At 36.3% G+C, this 27412-nt stretch overlaps 1 protein-coding gene across 2 annotated transcripts in view; it reads right to left on the bottom strand.

Annotated features, from left to right (window-relative positions):
* Window positions 1–26704, bottom strand: part of ATL1 (atlastin GTPase 1) — a 54061-nt gene extending 27357 nt beyond the window's left edge. The window contains exons 1-7 of one of the 2 annotated variants that reach the window (XM_045822661.1): window positions 26641–26704; window positions 26295–26465; window positions 8504–8751; window positions 6418–6552; window positions 5863–5967; window positions 2153–2203; window positions 27–83 (exon numbers count right to left, since the gene is read on the bottom strand). In XM_045822661.1, the coding sequence (XP_045678617.1) occupies window positions 27–83; window positions 2153–2203; window positions 5863–5967; window positions 6418–6552; window positions 8504–8751; window positions 26295–26328 (630 nt within the window). In that variant the 5' untranslated portion in view covers window positions 26329–26465; window positions 26641–26704. Of the gene's footprint in view, window positions 1–26; window positions 84–2152; window positions 2204–5862; window positions 5968–6417; window positions 6553–8503; window positions 8752–26294; window positions 26517–26640 lie in introns of those variants that run through there. The other variant, XM_045822663.1, reaches the window with a different exon arrangement.
* Between the last annotated feature and the right edge of the window lie 708 nt (window positions 26705–27412).

The following is a 27412-nucleotide window of genomic DNA, read 5'->3' as shown; positions in this document are numbered from 1 at the left end:
TTTACCATCATTTAACCCCAACTCACCTGAAATGGCTTCAGGAATGTTTCCTCCATGGCCAGTCTGCCATACTCAGTGAAAAGCTGGAAGGAAAATTATACACACAAACTCATGCACAAAGAAAACTTCAGTATCTGCAAGGTTTAGCCTCTTCCATTTATATTTTTTCCCAAAGCTGTAAGATAATACTATATTATTAAGATTATACTAATCATTTTAAGGAACTAGGTAGATAAAACAGTACAGTAATTAGATATTTTAAAATTAAGGATATATAAAGTACACTTAAGAATAAAGTTTGCACTTTAAAGCTAACACCTTTTATATCTAAAGTATAGAACAGTCTTGTTTTTTTTTCCTCTTTTGGTAGGAAGATGAGGAAAAAACATTAAATGACCTTTCAAAGCACAAATTGCATAATCAGACTAGAGAGCAATAAACCATGTAGGATATATTTATAAAGGCTATTGCCTGAGGACACTTAATGGCACAATGGCCTGGATTATTACAAAAGAATATAGGCATTTGGCTTAGAAAGTGAACAGTTAAATACACTGCTATCTTATATTTTCTTATTGCTCCCAGTTGAAAGGAATCATGGTAGTTCTTTTGTTACCAGAAGTGGAAGGTTTTAGAGAACACAGACCTGACAGGGTGACTGTGATTAGGCCCCTAGTACGAGTTTCATCCAGAGAGGCAGAGTGGGTTTCCCCATGTGTACACAGGAAATGCCACCACATACACATGACTAACAAGCCACAATGGCTTCTCAGACCTGGGGAAGAATGCTGACACCAAGGATGTCCATCCCTTATCCTTGAGAATACCTTCCACGGTACCACATTGTCTCTCCTGTGAGGGCTATGGGAATCTAGAAAGTAAGGGGTAATTACTAGGTATCTGATTAGAGTTATTAAATGAAAGTTTGGATTATCATATCTAAAGGGAAGCTGGTCCAGAGATTGGACACTCTCATTAGAATTATCTATTAACATAAATTGAAGTCAGTCTTTTTTGAGGAAGACTGAGATGTTGTCATTTACAGGAAAAATTTTAAATGATCTCAAACAAGCTAATTTACTTAATATAAAAGTCCCAAACCATTCCTTTTCTAGAAATCCCTAAAACTAGTATTGAACAGTACATGCCTGCAGAAATAATTGAACTTATTATAAGAAACATCTAACAATTATTTGGCATATTGTCAAGTTGTCAAAAAATGGTCAGTGAGATGTACAAGAAATATATTTGGTGGGAGCAATGCTGGTTGTGAACTCACATATTTCCGATGTCACAAATTACCCTGCTTTATCATCCTTTGTTTTCTGTTAAATTTGTACATGACTCTTTTGCCAAGATAAAATAATATATTGAAAACAAAATTTCCTATAAAATATGCAGAAGGCATCTATCAGAGAAACAATAGGCTTTGCTATGTACCAATATAACATGACTTGAAAGAGCAGAATGTTACAGAAATGTGAAGCATCTTTAGGAAATATCTAATCTTTTACTTGAGATTTAAATACTGCTTGGAGAATAGAAGGAGCATTGACCCTGTCAGATGACCACATTTTTATTTCCACTCTACCACTAATTAGCCACAAGAATTTAGGCAAGTCTTACTTCTTTCAGCCAAATTTGCCTTATGTATAAAACATGAAGTATAAGGTGTCAATGAAGTCACTTTCAGATCTAAAACAGAATTCAATGAGTTATCATCAAGTAGCCCCTCCATAGTTTTTAGGTAGAAAGTAGTCCACAGGGGGGGAAAAATCTGGCATACAACTCATATCATACTAGCAATTATTAAATCCCTGACCGTAAGGCTTTCGACTTCACATTTTGGGTCATTTTTTAAAGCAAAGACTCTTTTTCCACTCTAATATGCCACATGTTTTCACATAGACAGGGCCAATAGCAAGTTGATTTACAGAAACAAAGGAATTTCAAAATTAATTTTAAAAGAATGTAACAATATAAGACTGGAAAAAATACCTTGGAAATAAACAACCTCCTTTTGGTTATGTTCCTAAAGATTTCTGAATTGTTAAGTTTTCCAAATAGAAGAAGACCCAACCAAATCCTGAAGTTCTACTATACATGCTTAATATATTACCAGATATTTAAAGAAGAGTATAAATGTTATTACCTGGAGGTGCTGAAGATCATCCTCCTGTACATTTTGGGATAAGTTATATACCTTGATTAAAAAATAAAACGGGAAAATCATTAGCATCATCCTTAGCACTCACTTTGTCATTCTTTAGTTTTCTAAATACCAGTTATCACAAACTTGAACAGTCTTACATACATTCTTTTTTTTGTTTCTTTTTTCACATTTTTTATTGTTGTTTAAGTACATTCTTGTATAATGATATTTATAAGACCTTAATCAAAGAGTAAAGGAAGCTTAAGAAACAATATACAATGATCATAAAATTGTTCCAGAAATTCAATAGCTACCTGTTCTGAAGAATATAAAAATTACTTTATGAACCCAATTTAACAATAGTCAATAAAACACTCATATTCATAAATAATGGTGATCTAAATCTGAATAATCCAAATATATAATTGTCTTGAAAACTATTGTTGACTTGTTCACAATTGATTATCTTAGTTATGTCTATAGAATGTTTCATCACATGAAAGTTAGGTTTTTTAAAAATGTATTTTATTGATGATACTATTAGAGTTGTCCCATTTTTTTCTCCCCTTTATTCCCCTCTCCCCTGTACCTCCCCTCCCACTAGCATTCCCCTACCATAGTTCATGTCCATGGGTCATACATAAAAGTTCTTTGGTTTCTCCATTTCCCATACTATTCTTAATCTTCCCTTGTCTATTTTGTACCTACCATTTATTCCCGTGTCTTTTCTCCCCTTCGCTACCCCACTATTAACCCTCCATGTGATCTGCATTTCTGTGATTCTGTTTCTGTTCTAGTTGTTTGCTTAGTTCATTTTTGTTTTTGTTATATTTTAGGTTCAGTTGTTGATAGTTTGTTGTCATTTTACTGTTTGAATTTTTGATATTCTTCTTTTTCTTAGATAAGTCCCTTAAACTTAATAAGGCTTGGTGATGATGAACTCCTTTAACTTGACCATATCTGGGAAGCACTTTATCTGCCCTTCCATTCTAAATGATAGCTTTGCTGGATAGAATAATCTTGGATATAGGTCCCTGCCTTTCATGACTTGGAATACTTCTTTCCAGGCTCTTCTTGCCTGCAAGATTTCTTTTGAGAACTCTGCTGATAGTCTTATGGGAACTCCTTTGTTGGTAACTGTCTCCTTTCCTCTTGCCACTTTCAAGATTTTCTCCTTATCTTTAATCTTGAGTAATGTAATTATGATGTAGCTTGGTGTGTGCTTCCTTGGGTTCAACTTCTTTGAGACTCTCTGAGCTTCCTGGAAATCTATTTCCTTAGACAAATTAGGGAAGTTCTTCTTTATTATGTTTTCAAGTAAGTTTTTAATTTCTTGCCCTTCTTCTCCTCCTAGCACACCTGTGATTCAGATGTTGGAAATTTTAAAGTTGTCCCAGAGGTTCCTAAGCCTCTCCTCATTTTTTTGTAATTCTTGTTTCTTCATTCCGTCCTGGTTGAATGTTTATGTCTTCCTTTTGTTCCAAACCATTGATTTGAGTCCTGGTTTCCTTCCCATCACTGTTGGTTCTCTGTATGTTTTCCTTTAATTAACCTTACATAGCCTTCACTTCTTCCTCTATTTTACAACCATACTCAACCAGTTCTATGAGCATCCTGATTATCAGTATTTTGCATCTGCTAGGTTGGCTATCTCTTCATCACTTAGTTGTATTTTTTCTAGAGCTTTGATCTGTTCTTTCATTTGGTCCATGTTTTTTGTTTGTTTGTTTGTTTGTTTGTTTGGGTGCACCTGTTCTATAGTAAGGGGTGGAGCCTTATGTATTTGCCAGGGAGAAGCAACCCAAGTTGCTGTGCTATGGTACTATTTGTGAGGGAGGGATCTGAGAGGGAACAATGCTGTTTGCTCAGTTCTCAGCTGGCTTCCAGAGACTTCACCTGCTACCCATAAGCAAATTGGGCCCTTCTGGTACTGATTCCCATGTGGGTGGGTCTGTGTATGTTCTAGGACCATGTGGGTCTCTCCAACAAACTCTCCTGTGAGGCTGGGAGTTTCTCCTGCTGCTGCAGTCCCCACAGGTTTTTCAGTGAGAGGTTTTGAGGCTTTACTTCCCATGCTGGAATTCTTGGGTGCATGTTCTGTCTCTCTCTCCAGTTGTTCCTCCCAGTTTATCCCCACGCAAATGTGGGACTTCCCGGTCCAATAGCTGCCACCTTGCTGCAAGTCCTCTCTGCCCTGGCTGTCAGTCTCTACTGCTCCTACTGGTCTGGATGAATGTTTCTTCTTCAACTCCTTGGTTGTCAGACTTCCATACAGTTTAATTTTCTGGCAGTTCTGGTTATTTTTTGTTTTTAAATTTGTTGTTGTCCTTCTTTTGGTTGTGTGAGGAGGCACAGTGTGTCTATCTACACCTCCATCTTGGCCAGAAGTTGAAAGTTAGATTCTGAATAACATTCTCCCACCTGTAAATATATGCATTATTGCTTCATGAACAGACTACTGCATCAAGATGACATTATTTTGAGGAGAATAAATATCAGTAACTTCAAAGAAAAGTTAGGGATATATTTTTTTGTGGACTATTACAAACAGTATACTTTTAAATAGATCATTTCTCAGATAATAACAAACAGTCATTACTTAAAGGACTTAGATTTTTCAGTGAAAATATTCAATGTCTTCAGGTAAAATATAAATAGTAAAAGGAAAAATCAATCTGGTTTTAATTGGTTTGTATAAATGACTAATACTGTTGATTATGAAGAAATTAGATAAGTATTTTAAAGAGTCATAGATTTAAGAAATATATTTTTAAATGCTAATAAGTCATAGGTTATAATTATGGCTTTTTATCTTAAAGCCCTTTATTTAAAAAATTCAATTTTCCTTTTATTCATCCTCTCACTGTTGTCCTACCCATACAAGATGCCTTTATTGCAAGATCACTAGCTCCATTTTCCCTACTTATAACTTCAGGTGTGACTTACTCATCCTAACCACTTTGTCATTCCTACCTTTTCAAACTATCTAACCTTGCTTTTAACAGTCTGTTTCTTGTGTACTATGTCTTCTTGCTCTTTCCATAAATAGAAAATATTTTAAATAGTCTTAAAATCTTTTATGCTGTGGGTTCTATGGTTACAGTAAAATTCCCAACAGCCTTTTAGGACAACATAACCTCAACAAAGCCTCCAATAACCTCAAAGACACTACTTAATAAAAGTCCGGGAAAGAAAAAAAGGAAAGGAAAGGGAGATAAACATTTTTATAAGAAGACACTTTCCTAAATATATATTAAAATGTTTAAAAAGTTGTGAACCCATGTAGATTTTTTAATATTTATAAATGTTTCTACTATGTAAAATAAAATTTTGCATTTATAAATCTTGTTTCATAAAATATAACTTATAATAGTTTATCCCAATGGATCTGCATATATTATAAAATTTAATATTATTAAGTTTATTAAATGCTTTAAACAAAAAAAAAGATCAGTAAGATAATATAACCTTTTCTGACTGAAGTAGGCAATTTGAAAACTTACTAGAAATTAGATGACAATGGCAAAAACAATTGTATCTCAAAGAGTACAGTTACAAGAACTAGTAGGCTAACTGAGCCAAATAATATACATGATTTACCATTTCTGTTGTCTGTCTCCCTAGCACACACATGTAAAGATACATAGACTCATAATTTTTATTACAAGTGACAGAAACATCCATAAAAATTAATTTATTGTATTCCATACCTGTATTGAGCTGATCATTGTGCTAAGGGCAAACACTGTGGCAGAATCTCTCAAAGTTGACTGACTATCAAAGGTACCCTGAGTATCCATCAATAGCACTGCAACCTATAGGCAAATAGAGTATGTTACTGATATTTTATACAACATGTAGAGTGTTAGGTTACCACAAAGTTAACACCATAAGAACTAAAGTAAACCTTTAATAATGAATACTGTATTTTGTACAGGTGTCATGAATGCCACAGAAAATAAAAGTATTAATTAGCTGCTGAATACTATAATGATTAATTTTCACAGGTAATCCAACATAACAGAAACAACATTGAAACAAAGTTTAGATGTTAGCTGATCTGCTGTTCCATTGTCTCTACAATTTTCTCTGCCCTGATGACTAGAAAGGGAAACAGGAAACATGTAATAGAATACTACCCTCTTCCCTTCTAAACATCATGTCAAATGGCCAAGAATTAGTTTTCAAGAGAGTTTTTGAGGATCCTGAAAAGCAGTAACTGTTGCACATAAAAATCTATTTTCTTTAAGAAATTCACATCATACCTTTTTACCATCAGGTTTATTGACAAGGAAGACTTCGCTCCATATCTGGATTCCTGTTGTCTCTCGTTCAGATCCACCTCTCCATGAAAAACCAGTCAGTGGTTCATTGTAATCTCCAACCCAATCAACTGATTCCTATAAATTAAGAAAGTCTATGATACAGAACTAAGTATGTAGTATAGTATTTTCCATTCATCCATTCAGGTCTGTATCTCTCTCCAACTCTAGTCAAAAGGAAACAACATATTCACAACTATTGTAATGATACAATTACTTTATTTATTCATCCAAAAAGCAATTGCAGAGAAACAATTGCCTGCCACATTTTATACTGGGTTCTGGGGATACAAAGATACCCAGCCCAGAGGAAGTTCCTAGCCTAATAGGGAGATAGACATGCTAGCAAACCATTATAATGCAATATATGGATGCCAAAGTGGGAGTGTATGGAAAGATGGGAACATAAGGGAGCAAAATGGGAGGAAGGAAAGATAGAAGCATAAGAAAAGAAATAACTACTAATTTTTGGTCAGGTAAGACTTAAAGGAGAAATGATGTTTGAGCTAAGACTTGAAGGATGTTTAGGAATTTTCCAGATATGCAAACTTGGAGGGCATTACAGAAACAAAGAAATAAAGATATGAGAGAACATATAATATCAGGATATAAACAATGATGTACTATAATGGTATTGGGGAAGAAGGGAATGAAAAGCAGGAGAAGAGGTACCTAGTAGTAAGTACAGAAAAACAAAAACAAAAGCTGTTACACTTTAAGTTGAGTAAATGCTATTTAACCATAGCAGCATGACAAGTGTTATTGAGTATTTCACTCAAATGTTTAACAGTCAAAACTATGAATACATCTAAAACTGTATAATCCCAAAGAATGTAAAGTATATGAATTTTGTTTATTCAATTTTCTCATCTGTGTTAAGTAGCACACTAATATTTGTATAGAAAATAAGAATTTTGCTTGCTTTTGAAGCCTGAGTATTTTAGCCGTTCTGTTCTTGATTTGTTTGAACGGACATTAAAGACACAAGATGATGCCCTGGCTGGTGTGGCTCAGTGGATTGAGCACTGGCCTGCAAACCAAAGAGTCACTTGTTTGATGCCCAGTCAGCGAACATGCATGGATTGCAAGCCAGGTCCCCAGTAGGGAGTGTGCAAGAGACAACCACACATTGATGTTTCTCTCCCTTTCTTTCTCCCTCCCTGCCTCTCTCTAAAAATAAATAAATAAAAATCTCTTTAAAAATATTGTAAAAATACAAGATGTTAAAGTTAACATTACCAAATTGTTCAAAAATAACTCAACTATAGAAGATAAATCCAAAATGAGTAATTATGGTATAAATACATAATATGAAGTTTCTCTAGGTAGTGTCTATTCTGCCTCAAAGTTTATATTTGCACCAGAATTGCTATGGGTAAAAATGTAGAAAAAAATACTGGTATGCTCTTTACTACCAACCCTTTGTTCCCCAGCTCTAATCTTCTATTTATCCCTTTGCTTTTGATTTATTCTGTGTCTCTTAAACTGTCATTTCTGCACTGTACTGTTGTCTCAAATGTTGTGACACTGTTGGTTGCTTCTAGGGTAGGGTAGGGGTGAGAAATGAGTGTGAAAAGATAAGATAGAACTTTCTGGGGTAAAGGCAAGATATACTTGATAAAATTTGGAGCTACAGAGGTATGTGGATTTTAAAAATATATGCAAATATACTCTTGAGATTTGTGCATGTAATTGCATGTAAATTTTATAATGAAAAACCTAAATAACTACTAAAATCTATCATAATTGAAATATTGATGGAAAGTATACTCATATCAGCAATTTACTTTTTTTTCTCTGAAATGAAGCAGAAATATGTGATGAAGTGATGGATGGAAATAATAGTTGGAGACACATGTGATAAAGCCAGAATGTTACCAAAGTTGAAATGATTACACCTTAGCATTTTAAAACTGGTTCACATTTAGGATACATAATAATAGAAATGGAAATCATGGACACTACTAAATAAAAACACAAAGTGACAGAAGCACAGAAACAGAAAACTTTTTAAAACACCTCTACATACCTGGTTGTACATATATCTCAACATGAAGTCCATTAGGAATGATTTTCCTTTTCTAAAGGCTCCAGCAACAGATACAGCAACGACCTCCTTGTCTCTGACAGCCTCTGAGAGAAGGATTCGATTTAGTGCAGTTTCATCTAATTCAAAGGAATGGTCATCTTTGACAATAAGGACTTGGACAGGTCCTGCCTTTTTCACTGGCTCCTCCTCTTCTGAGCTCCATTCATATGTCTTTTCTGAAAACCCACCTGTTGAATAAAACAGCATTTTACTCAGGTAATCATCACAAAATACCAAGAAATACATATGTACCTCTTAACTCTCAAACATCTGAAATAGGAAAACAGTAGAATTAGAAATGCTCACTTTAAATAACATACATTAATGTCATTCACACCATATCTCAGATTTATATCTGGTCTTTCTGATCATCTGACCAAATCAAACAATTTTGTTTTTATTTATTTTTATTTTTTTATTTTAATTGTTGTTGAAGTACAGTTTTCTGCCTTTTACTCCCATCCCAGACCACCCCCCCAGCCCTCCCCATCTCTCTCCCATTTCCACCCCTAGTTGTTCTTGTCCATGTGTCCTTTATACTTGTTGCTGCAAACCCTTCCCCTTTTCCCCTGAAATTCTCTCCCCTCCCCCGTCTGGTCACGGTCAGCCTGTTCTCTCTTCCAGTGTCTTTGGTTATATTTTGCTTGTTTGTTTGTTTGTTGATTAGGTTCCTGTTAAAGGTGAGACCATATGGTATTTGTCTTTTACCGCCTGGCTTATTTCACTTAGCATAATGTTTTCCAGTCCCATCCATGCTGTTGCAAAGGGTAGGAGCTCCTTCTTTCTTTCTGCTGCATAGAATTCCATTGTGTAAATGTACCATAGTTTTTTGATCCATTCATTTACTGATGGGCACCTAGGTTGCTTCCAGCACTTGGCTATTATGAATTGTGCTGCTATGAACATTGGGGTGCATAAGTTCTTTTGGATTGGTGTTTCAGGGTTCTTAGGATATAATCCTAGCAGTGGAATTACTGGGTCAAGAGGCAGATCCATTTTTAGTTTTCTGAGAAAATTCCATACTGTTTTCCGTAGTGGTTGTACCAGTCTGCAGTCCCACCAACAGTGCACTAGGGTTCCCTTTTCTCTACAACCTCTCCAACACTTGTTTGTTGCTTTGTTTATGATGGCCATTCTGACTGGTGTGAAGTGGTATCTCACTGTGGTTTTAATTTGCATCTCTCTGATAGCTAGCAAGGGACATAAAGGAAAAAGTAAACAAATGGGATTTCATCAAAATAAAAAGCTTCTGCACGGCTAAAGAAAACAGTATTAAAATAAAAAGAGAAACAACTGTATGGGAAAACATATTTGCCAATGATACCTCAGACAAGGGTTTAATCTTCAAAATACGTAAAGAACTCACATGACTCCACCTTAAAAAGACAAGCAACCCAATTAAAAAATGGGCAAAGGACTTGAACAGACACTTCTCCAAGGAGGACATACAGAGGATCCAGAGACACATGAAAAGATGGTCAGTATCGCTACCTATCAGAGAGGTGCAAATGAAAACAACTTTGTTTTTAAAACAGCTCTACATCAGTGCAGAGATCTCTGTTTGCAGGGTGAGAAAGAAAATAAAAACAAAGGGATCTATTTTTAGAAAAGAGGAATAAAGTGACTTTAGTGGACACTTTCCTCATCCTCTAGAAATAAGCTTATTCACATGAAAGAGACTCAAGAAATCTTTTAAAACTGAATATACATAGGAGGAAATACATATAGGGACTCAGAATCATACATTCTCAAAACTAGAATAAATCTCTAAAGCATCTAGTTCAGCTCCCTCCAAGGCATGCATTCCATCTACAAAATCCCAGGCTCCTGATTGTCTAAAATTATACTTCATAGCAATGGAAGTTAATGAGAATTAAATTGGGTAGGACCAGATTTCAGGTCTTCAAACCATAGCAAAGAGGTCTGGAAATAATTCAATAAAAGAGGAAACTTTGGGAAGTTGCTTTATGTGTATGGCCATACCACCCTGAATGTGCCAGATCTTGTCTGAAAGTTACTTTTTGTGGAGATCTTACAAAAAAGTAGCATGAACATAGGACATTACTAAACCTCTCAGTTTCTTCATCTGTAAAATGGAAACTACTAATAGTACCTATTTGAGAGGGCTGTGGTAAAGATTAAGAGAGTTACTATAAGCAAAGTGCTGAGAACAGTGCTTGCCACATAGTAAACTTATAGAGGTTAGCTATCATCATCATCACCACCACTACCTTGGAACTACTGACTGGATTAAGTATTCTTGCAAGAAGTTCTGCATACTTTCTATAAATTTTTGTGTGTGTGTGTGTGTGCATACTTGCATGTTTTATGAGTTTTCTATTAAATTGTCAGAAATGTGATTTTTTGAAAAAGGTCAACTTTTAGAATTCATTCTTAATATACATGAATTTTGGAACCCTAGACCTTGGCAGTTGTGGTATATTACAAAACAACCTCAATGTGTCGTGACACATTCTTACATCCACTGCCTTAACTTTATAACGTCCTCCTGCTTTGACTCTGCCATCATCCACGTGACTTCCTGTAGCAGACATGCCTCTGCCATTCACCATGAGAATATTTCTAGACTAGTTTGCTTGCTGCAGGATGAGAGACACTTGGAACATGCTCTGCAGCAAGCTGACCCCCAGCCAAGCCAAGATCAACAGAGTTGCCTAACACCTACTTCAACATATGATCAACAAATACTTATTATTCTATGCCTCTGAGGTTTTGTGACTGTTTATCATGCAGTTTAACAGACCATAAACAACTGATACAGCCCACAACTCCTTTGTTTAGAGAGACAGTACAGTGTAATGGCTAAAAACACAGGCTCTGGACAAAACAAAACAAAACAAACAAACAAAAAAAACAAACCCACTCTGACTGCTGTGATTCAAATCAAGGCTTCTCCATTTCTTAGCTGAGTAACTGTAGGCATGTTGTTTAACCTCTCTTTGTCTACCTCATAAGGTTGTTGTAAATTAATATATGCATGTAACACACTGAGATAGTGGCTGGTACATAGTAAATGCTAACAGTATTATTGTAGATTTAAGAAACTAAAGGCAAAGATGTAACTGACCTTGTGCAAGAAAAGGAAATAGAATTTCTGTATCAGGCAATCTACCATGGATGCCTGCTTGTGCTATTTATTACTTTAAATAGCCTAACAAGGTATTTATTATCTGTATTTTTGACAACTGAGAACATTAGGAATTGGATTAACTTTCCCAAGATCACACCCACTAGCAAGTGATATATACAAGTTCACACAGTTAATAACTATCAGTTTGGGATTAGATCCCAGGTAGCTATCTAACTTCCATCCCAGCCCTTTCTACTATTATATTCTGCCTCTTTAGTGGAAATCAAATAACTCTTGGACAACACATAAATGGGCTCATTTGTATTGTATTAAAAGAACAGAAAGTCAAAACGTGCACTGATTCCTCACATCAGAGATACGACCTAACCTTAAATATTAACCTCAAATCAACCATTAATAATATTAATTTTTGAAACAAACTGGGCTTTTAAATAAACTTTCATCTAAATTTATAAATATACACTTAAATAGACATTTTTCATTATGTCTATTTGATAAGTCCTATAAGAACAAAAAAACAAGGCAACTGACCAGGTAGGGCTATGGCCCAGAATGGCTTTGTTTTTCCAAGGAACCTTTAGTGAGTTCAATTATCTGATAAAAATGCAGCACTTTCCCTGAGATAGAGTGCAAAGTGGTTAAGCTGCTTTGTCAAGAGTGGTATTTGGAGCCCAGGAATGAGAAAGGAGCACAATGTTAAGGTCAAAAAGGAGGACGGAAGGCCCAGAATAATTGCCATATTATACTGGGAGGGTCCATGTTCTTTTTGTATAAAATGTTTGTCTTAGAAACTTTATATAGAAACCAAGCTTTCAATTGTTTGGCATTTAAAGCACAGTTATTTTCACCTAAGAATGCACTTTGACTTTACACAAGAAAGTTTTAAATCAGAAAAAAGAAAAAAACAAGGCAATTGTATCTCTTGGTATAATTTTAAGTCATCAGATCACATTGATTTTGTATATATACACATATATATTTATATACACACACATACACATAATATTTATAACCATATCTCTACATATTGTTGTTCATCTATAAAACAGTTTTATTGAGCCCTGGCCAGTGTGGCTCAGTTGGTTGGAGCATTGTCCCAAAAACCAAAAGGTCACAGGTTTGATTCCCAGCCAGGGCACATGCCTGGGTTTTAGGATTTAGTTGAGGCACAAAGGAGAGGCAGCAGTTCAATGTTTTCCTTTCACATTGATGTTTCTCTCCTTCTTTCTCTCCCTCCCTTCCTCTATCTATAAAATCTCTCTAACAAAGCATATCCTCGGGTGAGGATTAAAAAAATAAAAAAAATACTGCTATCAAAATACTGCACATCTAACATGAAACTTAGTTTTTCATTAATGGAGAGAGACATACAGCAATGCTTTCTGAACAATAGTACAAAGCATCTGGAGACAACAGAACCATTGCCTATAGCCATGGATCTCTCTGCAAAGTTAAGAAATATGGATGTTATATCTAAAATATAGCAGCTTATATATTGCCATAAGATAGATGCTGTACTCAAAGAGTCTTTATTTAAATCCCAGCTTCACAACTTACATATATATGAAGTTGGGGAAATTATTTAACCTCACAATGGCTTACTATCTTATCTCTAAAAAACAAGATTAAGAATGGTATCTACAACTTTGACCAGTGTGTCTCACTTGGTTGGAGGATTATTCCACAGGCCGAAAGTTTGCCGGTTCAGTTCCCAGTCAGCGCACATGCCTGGGCTGCCCATTCCATCCGGTTGGGGCATGTATGAGAGGTCTCTGATCAGGGTGCGTATGAGAAGCAACCAATCAATGTTTCTCTCCATCTCTCTCTCCCTTTGTTCCCCTCTTTCTAAAAATCAATGGGCTTGTCCTCAGTTGAAGGTAAAAAAAGAAAAAGAATAGTACCTACATCAGAGAGGCTTTGTGATAATTAAATAATGTTTATTAAATGAAGACCAAAGAGGCTTACAAGTTGTATGTGCTTAATAATGGTCACCACTATTAATAATAATATTATTTATTATTATCTATTCATATTTGATTCCAGCTCTACCTGCCCACCTAATTTCAGCTTCTGCACAAAAATCCATTTTCAGGACAGCAACTATACATTTTCTTTGAAGCTCCTAGCCTGCAGTGTAATTATCATCTGAGTACACAACTGATGGGAATTAGGGACTCTGGTCAGACATAATATTTTCAATAGAAAAATATCTTTGGAGCTGAAAACTACATCACAACTTTTTACAGACTGACATGACTCTTTAAAATTATAGCAAACTACATATATGCAAGATGTACTGTGAATGGAATTTCTGGGTTGTACTTTTTTCAAATACTCAACATGACAATGTGATGCAATTTTTTTAAGTGGCTGTACCAATTTTTCACTCCCCACCCACTCCCAGCAATTTATTAGACATCATATCAAGCCATATCCTTTCTAATACTTGGTTTTGTCTGACTTCTTAATTTTTGTCAATTACATAGGTAAAAGTGGTATTTCACGGTGATTTTGATACATATTTCTCTAAATGCTCATCAGGTGAGAACATTAATGTTTGTTCATTTTTCTATTAAGTTGTTTGTCTTTTTCTTACTGATTTACAGGGTTCTTCATATATCTTGAATGCTAGGTCATTTGTTAATTATATGTATGGCAAAAATCTCTTAGAGCTTGCCTTTTAACTTTCCTTAAGCTATTGATGAAGAGCAATTATTAATTTTAATGTATTAAATTTTATTAAGAAATTATTTAATGATTAGCATTTTGCATGTCATGTTTAAGAAATCATTCCTTACATGGCATATGAAAGACATTCATATATAAACTTTTAGTTTTTAAGTGTTGTTTTTGATATTTAAGTTCTTAATCTATCAGGAATTATTATTTCTATGAAATATGATATAGAGATCCAATTTGATTTACACTATATTAGTAACAAAATCTACAGACCTCTATCAAAACCCCATCTTTCCTCAAGTGGTCTGCCCTGTGATCTTTGTTACAAATAAGAATTACACACATACACATACATATACATATGTATATATAAACATACACACACATTTCATAAATATATAGTGACTTTGTTTCTGAGCTCTCGATTCTGATCCATTCACCAATTTGTCTATACCAGCATCAACAGTAAACTATTTTAACCAGAATTACTTTATAAAATGCCATCATATATAAAATGGCCAGCCTCTCTTATTCTTCTAATTATTCTTCTAATTATTATTTTGACACTTTCCATGTCAATATCAGAATCAACATGTTAGTCTGAAGTTACATTAAATTTATAGATCAATTTGAAAGGAAACAATACTGTTGTGGTATTGTGTTCTAATCCATAAACATGAGATATCATCCATCTATACTTGGTCTTTAATCCCCTTCAGTAAAGTTTTTATAATTTGTGAGAGGGTTGGGGAAGAAGAGACAGATCATATTCACATAACTTTTATAACTGTATATTGTTATAATTCTTCTATTTTATTATTATTGTTAATCTTCTACTATACCTAATTTATAAATTAAACCTTATTGTAGGTATGTGTGCATAGGAAAAAAAAAACATAGTATATATAAGGTTTGGTACTATCTGCAGTTTCAGGCATCCACAGGGGATCTTGGAATGTGTCCCCTGCAGATAAGGGGGGAGTACTGTGACATATTGTGTTTATCCATTCACCAGTTAACAGGGCTTTATGTGTTTTCACTTTTGGCTATAATAAATAATGCTGTTATAAACATTTATTTGCAAGTTTTTGTGTGAACATATATTTCCATTTCTCTTGAATAGTCAACTGATTTGTGATGAAGATGCTAAGGCAATTCAGTGGAGAGAGAATAGCTTTGCAACAAATGGTGCTAGAAAAATTGGATGTCTATATGCAAAAATATAAACCTCAATATATCATACCCTGTATAAAGTATTAACTCAAAATGGATAAGTCTGAAATTAAAACAAAACTATGTAATGTTTGGAAGAAAACATAGAACAAAACATAAAATCTTTATGACCTTGAATCATGCAATAAATTCTTAGATATAATGCCAAAAACATGATCCATTGTCTTAGTCAGTTTGGGCTTCTATAACAAAATACCACAGACTGGGTAGCTTATACATAACAACTTTATTTTTCCAGTTTTGGAGGCTGGACGTCCAGGATCTGGGTGCCAGCATGGTTGCATGAGGACCCTCTTCCATGTCACAGGTTCCTTGTATCCTCAAATGGTGGAAGGAGTTAGGGAGCTCTGTGGAGGTCTCCTGTTTTATTGGGGGCTCCACCCACATGACCTAAGCACATTCCAAAGAACCCATCTCCTAATATCATTACATTGCGCATTAGGATTTCAATATATGAAGTTGGGGCGGGGAGCATCAACATTCAGACCATAGCATAGACTATGCACAGAAATGGAAATGATAAAGGAATAAAAATGTTACACTGCAAACAAATGATCTAAACATATAAGGATACAGTAATGCAAGAAATGAGGGACAAAATAGCTATACGGCATAAAGAAAACAAGCAGCCAAATGGCAGAAGTAAATCTCTCCTTATCAGTAATTACATTAAGTGTAAATGAATTAAACTCTCTAATCAGAAGACAGAGACTGACAGGATGGGTAAAAAAAAATCATGATCCAACTACAAGTTGTATACAAGAGATTTACTTTAGATCTAAGACACAACAGGTTGAAAGTGAAAGGATGGAAAAATATATTTAATACAAATGTTAACCAAAAGAGAATAGGAGTGGCTATACTAATATCAGACAAAATAGACTTTAAATCATAAAGGTTACAAGAACCAAAGAAGGACATTATATTTTAAAAGTTTCAGTACAACAAGACATAAGTTATAAACATTTATGCACCCAATAGCAGGCCATCAAAATATGTGAAGCAAAAGTGGGAACTTCAATATCTCGTGTTCAATAATGGATAGAATGACCAGATAGAAGATAAGCAAGAAAACACAGGACTCAAACAATATAATAAGCCAACTAGCTCTAACAGACATATACAGAGCACTCTACACAATAACAGAATACACATTCTTCTCAAGTGCATGTGGGACATTCTCCAGAACAGAACATATGTTACACTAAAAATTAGGTCTCAGTAGGGTTTTTTTTTAATATTCTTTTTTTATTATATTTTATTGATTATGCTATTACAGTTGTCCCATTTCCCCCTTCTCTCCCCTCCACCCCGTACCTCCTCTCCCACTCACGTTTCCCCCCTTTAGTTCATGTCCATGCGTCATACTTATGAGTTCTTTAGCTTCTACATTTCTCGTACTATTCTTACCCTCCCCCTATCTATTTTCAACCTACATTCTATGCTACTTATTCTCTGTACCTTTTCCCCCTCTCTCCTCCTCCCACCCCCCTGTTGCTAACCCTCCATGTGCCCTCCATTTCTGTGGTTCTGTTCCTGTTCTACTTGTTTACTTAGTTTCTTTTGGTTTTGCTTTAGGTGTGGTTGTTAATAATTGTGAGTTTGCTGACCTTTTACTATACATGTCTTTTCTTTATCTTCTTTTCTTAGATAAATCCCTTTAGCATTTGATAAAATAAGGGCTTGGTGATGATGAACTCCTTTAACTTGACCTTATCTGAAAAGCATTTTATCTGCCCTTCCATTCTAAATGAAAGCTTTGCTGGATAGAGCAATCTGGGATGTAGGTCCTTGTCTTTCATGACTTGGAATATTTCTTTCCAGCCCCTTCTTGCCTGTAAGGTCTCTTTGGAGAAATCAGCTGACAGTCTGATGGGAACTCCTTTGTAGGTTACTGTCCCCTTATTTCTTGCTGCTTCTAGGATTCTCTCCTTCGTTTTTACCTTGGCTAATGTAATTATGATGTGCCTTGGTGTGTTTCTTCTTGGGCCTAGCTTCTTTGGGGCTCTCTGAGCTTCCTGGATTTCCTGGAAGTCTATTTCCTTTGCCAGAATGGGGAAGTTTTCCTTTGTTATTTGTTCAAATACGTGCTCAATTTGTTGCTTTTCCCCTTCCCATTCTGGTACCCCTATAATTCAGATGTTGGAACGTTTAAAGGTGTCCTGGATGCTCTTAAGCTTTTCCTCGATTTTTTGAATTCTTATTTCATCATGCTTTCCTGCTTGGTTGATTCTATCTTCCTTCTGGTCCACTGTATTGTTTTTAAGACTCAGATTCCTTCCTTTCACTATTGGCTCTCCTCCGTGTATCTTCCTGCATCTCTTTTATGGTAACCTGCATCCTTTCATCTAAATTGCACCCAAAATCAACCAATTCCGTGAGCTTTCTGATCACCAGTGTTTTGAACTGCGCATTTGATAGATTGGCTATTTCTTGGTCACTCAAAAGGATGAGTTCTGGGGCACTGATTTGTTCTTCTATTTGAGCCATCTCTCTCTCTCTCTCTCTCTCTCTCTCTCTCTATCTGGTCACTCCTGTTATGGTGAGGGGCGGAGCCTTAGGTGTCCACCAGGGCTGGGCACCCCAGTAGCTAGATTGTGATGTTATATGTGGGGGCGGGGGCAGGAGGGAACAATGGCGGTAGATCCGTTCTCCTGGGCTCAGACCCTTCTCTGGGATCCTGGGCTGCAAGCTCTGCCCTGGTCCACAATCGCTGCCTCACTGGGTCCGCCAGCCGCAGCTTGCGTACTCAGGGATCACTGCTGCGTTCTTGTGCCCTGGATGGCTGTCGCGCCGATTTCACGCCAAATTTTCCCTGACCTCCACACGCCGCTGACCCGCACCAGCCCCGCGCCTGCCCGGCTCATCTTCTCCTACCAGTCTGGATGTATGGTCTACTTCAACTTCTTGGCTGTCCGACTTCCATTCAGATAAACCCTCTATCAGTTCTGAGTGTTATTCTATCTGTAAATTATTGTTGTTCTCATCTTGGTTGTGCGAGGAGGTATGGTGTGTCCACCTATTCCTCCATCTTGCCAGAAGTCTAGTTTTTAAGAGATAGATATAAAACAAAATATCTTCTCTAACTACAATGGGATAAAGGTAGAAATCAGTAACAAAAGTAAAACTGGAAAATTCACAAATTTGTAGAAGTTATGCAACATACTCATAAACAACAAATGGATCAAAAAATCACAAGAGAAATTAGAAAATAAAATGCAAATCAAAACCACAATGTGATACCACCTCACATATAAAAATGGTTACTATAAAAAACAAAATGAAATAAAACCACAAAATAAGAAGTGCTGGCAAGAATTCAGAGAAACTGCACTGTTAGTGGGAATGGAAAATGGTACAATCACAGTGGAATATTATATAGTAGTTCCTAAAAAAACTAAAAATAGAATTATCAAATAATTCAGCAATTATTCTTCTAGGTGTATACCCAAAGAATTTAAAGCAGGGTCTCAAAGAGATATTTGTGCACCAATGTTTATAACAGCACTATTCATAGTCACTAAAACATGGAAGCAACCCAAGTATTTATTGACAGATAAATGGATAAGCAAAATGTAGTGTGTATACACAAACACACACACACACACACACACACAATGGAATGTTATTCAACCTTCAAAAGGAAGAAAATTTGATATATGCTACAACATGGATGAAACTTCAGGGCATTATGCTAAGTGGATTAAACCAGTCAGAAAAAGACAAATATAATACTGTATGATTCCATTTATATGAGATTCTTAGAGTAATCAATATCACAGAGAGAAAAAGTACAATGGAGGTTGCCAGAGTCTGGGAGGAGGGAATGGGGACTTAGTGTTTCATGGATATAGATGTTTTATAAAATTAAAAGAGTTCTGGAGATAGATGGTGGTGATGACTGTACAATAATGTGAATGTACTTAATATCACTGAACTGTGCACTTAAAAATGGTTAAGATGGTAAATTTTATGTTATGTGTATTTTACCACAATAAAAATTTTTAAAAAGATGCATATAAAACTTTAAAACCAAGTATTATAGAAGAATATTTTCTAACTTTGAGGTAAGGGAAGATTTATTAAAATATAAAGAGCAAAAACCATAAGGGAAAATATTAAATGGAGTAGTTTTAAATATAAAACTTCTGTTTACTAAAATATACCATCAAGAGAGTAAAGTCATACTACAAAGTGGCAAAACATAGATGTAAAACAAATAATGAACAAAAGATTTATACCAAATACTTAAAACTTATACAATGCAAAAAGAAAATGATATTCCAATAAAAGACTGACAAAGGGCAAACAGGCAGAGTGTGAAATATGAATGATTAATAAATATATGAAAATATGCTCATATTTCATTGGTAATCTATAAAATGCACTTTCAAACTATAGTGTGATATCATTTTACACTTATTATAATAGTAGGTGTATGTGAGGATATATAATAAGTAAAATGTGAAAAAATTAATACTCCAGGTTCCATTTATATTAGGTACTAAAATGTAAAAATAATATGTAATATTAAATATATATGTTTTATATATACATATATGTTAAGATTATCAGTAAATGAGCCCTGACTGGTGTAGCTTAGTGGACTGAGTGCTGGCCTGTAAGCCAAAAGGTTGTTTGTTCGATTTCCAGTAGGGGCACATGCCTGCGTTGTGGGCTGGGTGCCCAGCTGGGGGGCGCATGAGAGGCAATCATACATTGGTGTTTCTCTCCCTCTCTTTCTCCCTTCCTTTCCCTCTCTCTCTAAAGATAAATAAAATCTTTTAAAAAATTATCAGAAAATGAGAAACACAAAATGTATAAATCTTTATCTTTGGAGAGGAATTAGGGAGAGGTTGCCATTAAGGAGGGGCATAGAAACAGTGTCAAAATACTGACAAGTAATATTTCTTCACATAGGGAGGGAGGATACAGGTGCTCACTATTATCCTTTCAAAAACTCAGTCCTGGCTGGTGTGGCTCAGTGGATTGGGCACTGGCCCACAAACCAAAGGGTCGCTGGTTCAATTCACAATCAGGGCACATGCCTGGGTTGCAGGCTAGGTCCACAGTTGGGGACGTGTGAGAGGCAACCACACATTAAAATAAATAAATACTCAACATCTATGTTTTATTTGTTATTTTGTATATTGGATATTTTTCATAAGGATTCTTGTGTAAAAGAGCCTCCAAATTTAACTGTACCCCAACTTTTTAATGACTAGCAGTAACTTACTTTCCTGATGATCATTTTCCTGATAGTTACAGATTCTACTTACAGTCTAGCCACTGGTTCTAAAGATAAAGGCTACAGAATTTGAAATAGAGCAAAGCTATAACCTAGGAGACATCAATACAAGGTGCAAGCAGATACAAAGTATAAATATATATATGTGTGTATATATATATATATATATGAATATATGAAAATGTGTTAAAAAATGTAAGAGAAGGCAAATTAAATCATAAAAATGAGAGAGGAGAGTCTGTATGCAAGTATATATATAACCTATTAGAAGTTTTATTTTGTTTCAGAAGGATTAGATATATGGAAAATAAAGCAAGTGAAAAGGACAAATAGCCTTGGCTGGTATGGCTCAGTGGTTGAGTGCTAGCCTATGAACCAAAGGGTTGCTGGTTCAATTCTCAGTCAGGGCACATGCCTGGATTGAGGGCCAGGTCCCCAATAGGGGATGTGCCAGAGGCAACCAAACACTGATGTTTCTCACCCCCTCTTTCTCCCTCCCTTTCCATCTCTCTAAAAAGAAGTAAATATTTTATAAAAAGGAACAAATAGTCTCATCACATGAAAACAGAATACATCCAATGGGAAAAGAAAGATCAGAAAGTAATTATACTATACTCAAGATTGTTTTTATATTTTTCCAAATAAGATATATAAACAGGTACATAAAAAGATGATGCTCAGCATCACTAGTCATTGAGGAAATTCAAATTAAAATGACAATGAGATACCACCTTGCACCTATTAGAACAGTCATTATCAAAATGGTAAGTCATCATCAAAGAGATAACAAGTGCTGTTGAGGATGTGGAAAAAAGGGAGCCCTGTGCATAGGTGGGATTGTACAGTAGTACATCGACTATGGAAAACAACATGGAGGTTCCTCAAATAATTAAAAACGGAACTAGTTAAAAATATGATACAGCAATTTTACTTCTGGGAATATATCCAAAGGACATGAAAACACTAACTTGAAAAGATATCTGCATCCCCATGTTCACAGCACCATTTCTTACTATAGCTAAGACACGGAAATAACCAAAGTATCCACTGATGGATGAACGGATAAAGAAGTTGTGATTTGTATATATGTATATTATTGAGCCATAGAAAACAAGGAAATCCTACTATTTGGGATAATAACGATGGACCTTGGAGGCATTATGCTAGGTGAAATAAGCCAGACAGAGAAAGACAAATACTGTATGATCGTATGCACAGAATCTCACCAACCAACCAGCCAACTAACCAACAAAACCACCAAATTTCTAGAGAAAGAGATCAGATTTGTGGTAACCAGAGGTGAGGGGTTGGAGGAAGGGGGTATTGGAGGAAGGTAGTCAAAAGGTACAAACTTCTAATTATAAGATAAATAAGCACTAGGGATGTAATGTACAATATGATGACTATATTTAGCACTGTTATATGATATACAAGTATGTACAACAAAGTTAAGAGAGTAGATCCTAAGGGTTCTAAGCACAAAAAGAAATATTTTTCTTGTTATTGTATCTATATAAGATGATGGATGTGGTAATCATTTCACAAGATATGTAAGTTAAACCATCATATTACACAACTTAAACATATACAGTGATGTTCATTATTTCTCAATAAAACTAGAAAAATTGTTCTTAATCTTTCCTCAAAAAACAAGTCTAAAAATTGATTTTCAACAAATAAATATTTACTATACTTACTGTAAAGTTAAGATAGTTTTTCTTTAAGGGCAGAAAAAGCTGACATTTTAGTGCAATATTGCTTTTCTAAAGCAATTATCCAACAGTTGCTTTTCTAAAGCAATATTGCACTGACAGTTTGTTATGTTGTGGAAAACTCAAATTCCTATGTGGTATCGCAAATTTTTAGGCAACTGTAATTAACTAGAACAAATAAAAAAAGGATGAACTTCTGTTTTGTTTCTAGTAGTACTTAAGCTCTAAGCCCAACATTAAAACAGTGCTTACTGGGCTACTTACTGCCTCCTGATATTCATCTGTTCCGTTTACTTTTCACACTAGCACACTCTTTGCCTTCTTTTCTAGTCCAAGGTGATCAAATTTATAGAGCCTTGATTTCTTATACCAGCTCAAGCCTAGATAGGCTTACTGTGGCACCTTTTGGCATACTGTTTTAGTTCCTTGTCTTCATCACATGAACTAGGGAAGCAAACAACTTTAAATTTCTATCTTAGATCTATAACATTAAAATTATGAAAACTACAGCAAGTTATTCATGCTCTCTGAGTCCCAGATTCCCTATATATTAAAATAAGGATAATGTCTATCTTTGAGGAATTAATTTTTAAAAGCTTAAATTTATTCAAACTTCTAGTTCAGTGTAGATTTAAATACAGGTGATAAGATTCTCAGTCCTACTCACAAACCTGCTTCCCAATTGTACCTCTGGGTATTATCCTTGAATATCACCCCCAGTTCTGGGTGTGAGCAGAGACGCTTTTCTGCTTTCTAGCTTCCATGGTCCTTGTAGAACCTACCAGGTCTCTGACCACTAAAGTAATAGTAATACCAGTTATATGGTCCTATAGGGAGCCCTTATCTAAATCTTAGGTTTCCTGTATAGATTTTCAAATATCTCTCCTGCCATTCCTTGGGAATCACTATATATTACAATTCTGAGTAGTCTACCTTTGTCCTCGGCAGTTGGCTTTCTAACTTGTCTAGGAAATATTCATATAGGTAGATGATAAGGTCAGTCTTTTGTAGCTATCACCTGACTTGTTTCTCATCAGAGACCTCTGGCTTCTACAAGGAGAGGGCTTGTTCTCTCTATTCCCCTCACACTATGCCCCATTATCTTATAAAACATTCCACAGCATCATGTTATAGAAAATAAATCAGAAGACATTCCTAGGTTCTAATCTTAGTTCTCCAATTTACCAAATGTGTTACTTTCGCCAAATTATTTAACTAACAGGAGACTCAGTTTTTTCATTTTCACAACAGGAAACGTGTCCTGCCAACTTAAGAGGCTACAGATCAAATGTAGTAATGCATGTGAATGTGCCTTGAAAACTGTAGTTCTATTTAATGGAGAAGATATTCTCCACCCAATAAAGAGGCAGTATAGCATAGTGGTAAAGATGAAAGAATCTGAAGTCTAACTGCCAGAATTGGAATCTTGGTTCTATTATTTAACTTCTAATATGTAAAATAAGGATTACAGTGCTTATCTCAATGATAGTAGCTATTATTGGTATTAATAAATGTCTACTATTTGTTAGAGATTCTACTAGGTACCAATAATAAAATGCAATTGAGATAGACATTGCTAACACTTTGGCAAAAACCCCTACTTCCTATTCCATATGTTACATTTTCTAAGTCATTTATGTCATATGTACTTTATACCAAAGAAAAATAATAAAGCGTTTCCATAGAGCATCAAGGTAAGACTCCACAATTCCACTATTACTTTCTGTGAACATTTCCAGTGAACATATAGTGACTGGTATTTCTTTTCCTAATTCATCACTTGAGTTGAAACTCTCTTGGTGTCTTCTGGGTAAACTGTCTGAATTATGTTTCTATCAAATATAAATAATGATAGTGTTTCTGAAAGTAACATCCAAAGACCACCTGCTTCTCAATCACTTAAGATGCTAATTAAAAGTCCCAGACCCCATTTCAGACCTATTGATTCAAAAGTTTTGGCTGGAAGACATGGGAATCTGCATTTCTAATAAGTTCCCAATGTGATTTTTATGCAAATCCCATTGGAGAACCACATGAGAGAGAGAGAAAGAAAGAGAGAGAGATCCTAAACAAAGATCTGTAACCAAAGGAAATACTGAAGAATAATGATCCAAAGCTTCATCAAGGAGAACAATTTTAACCCTCAGCATAAATTTTCACATGCCTGTCTCCAAACAGAGTAGAGTCAACAGTGGACAAAGTTCAAGACCAAAACTGACTTGAACATATACACCTTAACTGTGAGTATTCAAGAAATTCTTATTCTAGAAGCCAAAAGGAGGCATAGAAAGGGGACACCCTGAAAAAGCTTACCCATATTTCAGAAGAAGCAAAGAAAACAGTGTTATTGCAATAGTCACACCTACTAAAGTGGGGGTTTGGTGATTTCAGTAAAATGGAACAACTTTCTTCTAAATTCAGATAACTAAAGACAGACCTTCCTACTACATCCCACATCTTGGATAATCTTTCAAATGTAAACCTTTTCTCCTGGGAGTTAAGTTGGTCCTGTGATCAATCTAAGCAAGGAGAAATATGGCCTTTTGACAAAAGTACACCAAAATAATCAATTAAAATTAAAATTTATACCTGTTAGTCTTATGGACAGTTATAGATCTCAGTGAAACATGGAAGAGAATCAAGGAGCTCCCAACACCTAGTGGGCGTAAACTTTCCAAGTAATAATAATTCAAAGCTAATGAACAACATATTTCTATACCCACCAAGCCACAGTGGCCGGAGATCTGCTCTGGTTCAGATAATAAAATGCTCTAAAAGACTTTAGCTTCTTATGTGGTAGCGAGTTTAGTACTGTGACTAAAAAATCGGGAGTCCAAGGCAGAAAAAGACGCCAATCGGCCCACACTAAGCATCCTAAACCAAGTCTGGAGCAGCAGAGTGGGCGGGGCCCCGATTTCTCCTGCATCATTGCGCTCTCTCTTCGCCTGCGTGAGCACCGCCCACCCACTCACAGCATGAACCCACTGGGCCTAGCCTCTCCTTCCCCCTCCCCTCGGCCTGGTGCTGAATCATGAGCCCAATATCTCCAAAAGGTAAAATCAAAGAACAATGCCACCCTGAATGGGGTACTAGGTTGGGGTGGGGTAGAAGGCTGGAAATCACAACTTTTCTTCCCTTTGCCCCAAATTCTCCAAGCAACCCCTAAATTAAAATGAGTACTGCAGCACTGGGGCACCCCCAAGCAGGCGTCCCTTCTCCTGGGTTGCTCTGGTCTGCAACGCTCTCACTGGGCCCGGCTCACTCCGCTTCATTGTTCCAGCACCACCCACCACCGGAGCGCGCCTGGCGGGGCACAAGAGCTCGCAGCTCCCCATGAAGTAGGGGATTGAAGATCCCCAATGCCCTGCCCCTCTCTTCCGAGTAACAACAGGCCCCTGCCCGCCCTCATCGCCTTCCTGCCAACCTAGAGCTAAAGCGGAACCAGCCAGTCCCCAGAGGTTCGCGGTGGGTGCTGTCCAAATGCTAGGAAGAGGTGGGCTAGGGGAGTCAGGGAGAAGCAGGGAGAAGCCTGCGTGAAGCTGCAGCCCTCGCCCACAGCACCATTTGGTTACGTGGGTACCGCTCTGCCATGGTTCCTCCGGCCCGACAGGGAGCAAGCAGCTCGGCCCTGGCTGTCTCCCACCCTGGATGCTGGTGCCCAGCAGTCCTTGGCCCTCCTCTTCTTCAGAAGCAGAAAGTAGAGGGCCAGTACCGTTCAGGCTGTAGAAGTCACCATATATTACTCACCCCAACTGTTTCTGTCCCTGCGGTTCTTGGCCATGGTGGTCCAGGGACTCGTGGCAGTGAGGCACTGTCACCACGCTCGCTCTTCTCCCAGGCCGCAGGTTGCTGGCAGTGGGAGACTGTGTGCCCGCGCTGAGCGCAGTTCGCTCAGACTCTGAGGATGTTGCTGTGGCGCTGGAGGGAAGGAGTGGGGAGGAGAAGGGAGGAGAAAACGGATGAACCAAGCTCAGCATCAAAAGCTGGAGTTCACACAAATACCAGCGTCACACCCTCGCTACTTCAGCCCACCCCCAGAGCGTGAAGACAGTGACAGACATGCACTGCAATATTTTCAACGGGAAACACATACACAAATAAACAACACCCTCTCTCGCACACGCTCAAAGAATTTAACAGCATTATCTAGTCACAGAAATATACAAACCACAAACTGCATTATACTGGTTGTTCAAATACCTGTTTTCCTACAACAGTTACATATTAGTACAAACATGCTGGCAATATTTATATAGCTAAAGAAGTTAAGTTGATCTTCATTTATTTACCGGGCACCATTTCCCCCACCACCACCACCCAATTTTAAAAGCAACATTATTTGGTTAAGAGAGTATTGTGCATTTTGTAAAAGGTGAAAGATTTATACTATCTGAAGAGAAATCAGAGTATAGGTATTGTGCATTTTGCACCTGTCTACCAAAGAGGCCTATCTTTTAAAATTGGGCTAGCAAAATTAGATCAAGATCAAGATAAATGAAAACTGAAGATTCATCATAATCTGTAACTAAATGTCTAGTGGGTGAAATTTCCCACTACATTTGTAGAGATAATATCTGGATTTATATTGGCAAATATTTGAAGTAAATTCATACTATATAGTCTGGGTAAGCCTTGGCAGCCACAAAAGGTTGCAGACAATTTTAAAGAGAAAGCAAAAAGTGATAAATACCCTTAAAAATATTTTCAATCTCTCCCTTTTCACTGATTTCTTTCCTCTCTGCCTACAAATTTAGTTTTTAGTATCCTAGAAACACTGTCCCTTTGTGCTACTTGACCCTCAAGATACCATCATCCCCTTCCTCACCTTCTTACACAGTTTTCTCTTGTATTTGGTTGTTGCCCAC

Source organism: Phyllostomus hastatus, unplaced genomic scaffold, assembly GCF_019186645.2.
Source record: "Phyllostomus hastatus isolate PE091 unplaced genomic scaffold, TTU_PhHast_1.1 phas_scaffold_501, whole genome shotgun sequence".
Lineage (NCBI taxonomy): Eukaryota > Metazoa > Chordata > Mammalia > Chiroptera > Phyllostomidae > Phyllostomus > Phyllostomus hastatus.
The sequence above is the reverse complement of the archived record's forward strand: the minus strand, read 5'-3'. Positions and strand labels throughout refer to the sequence as shown.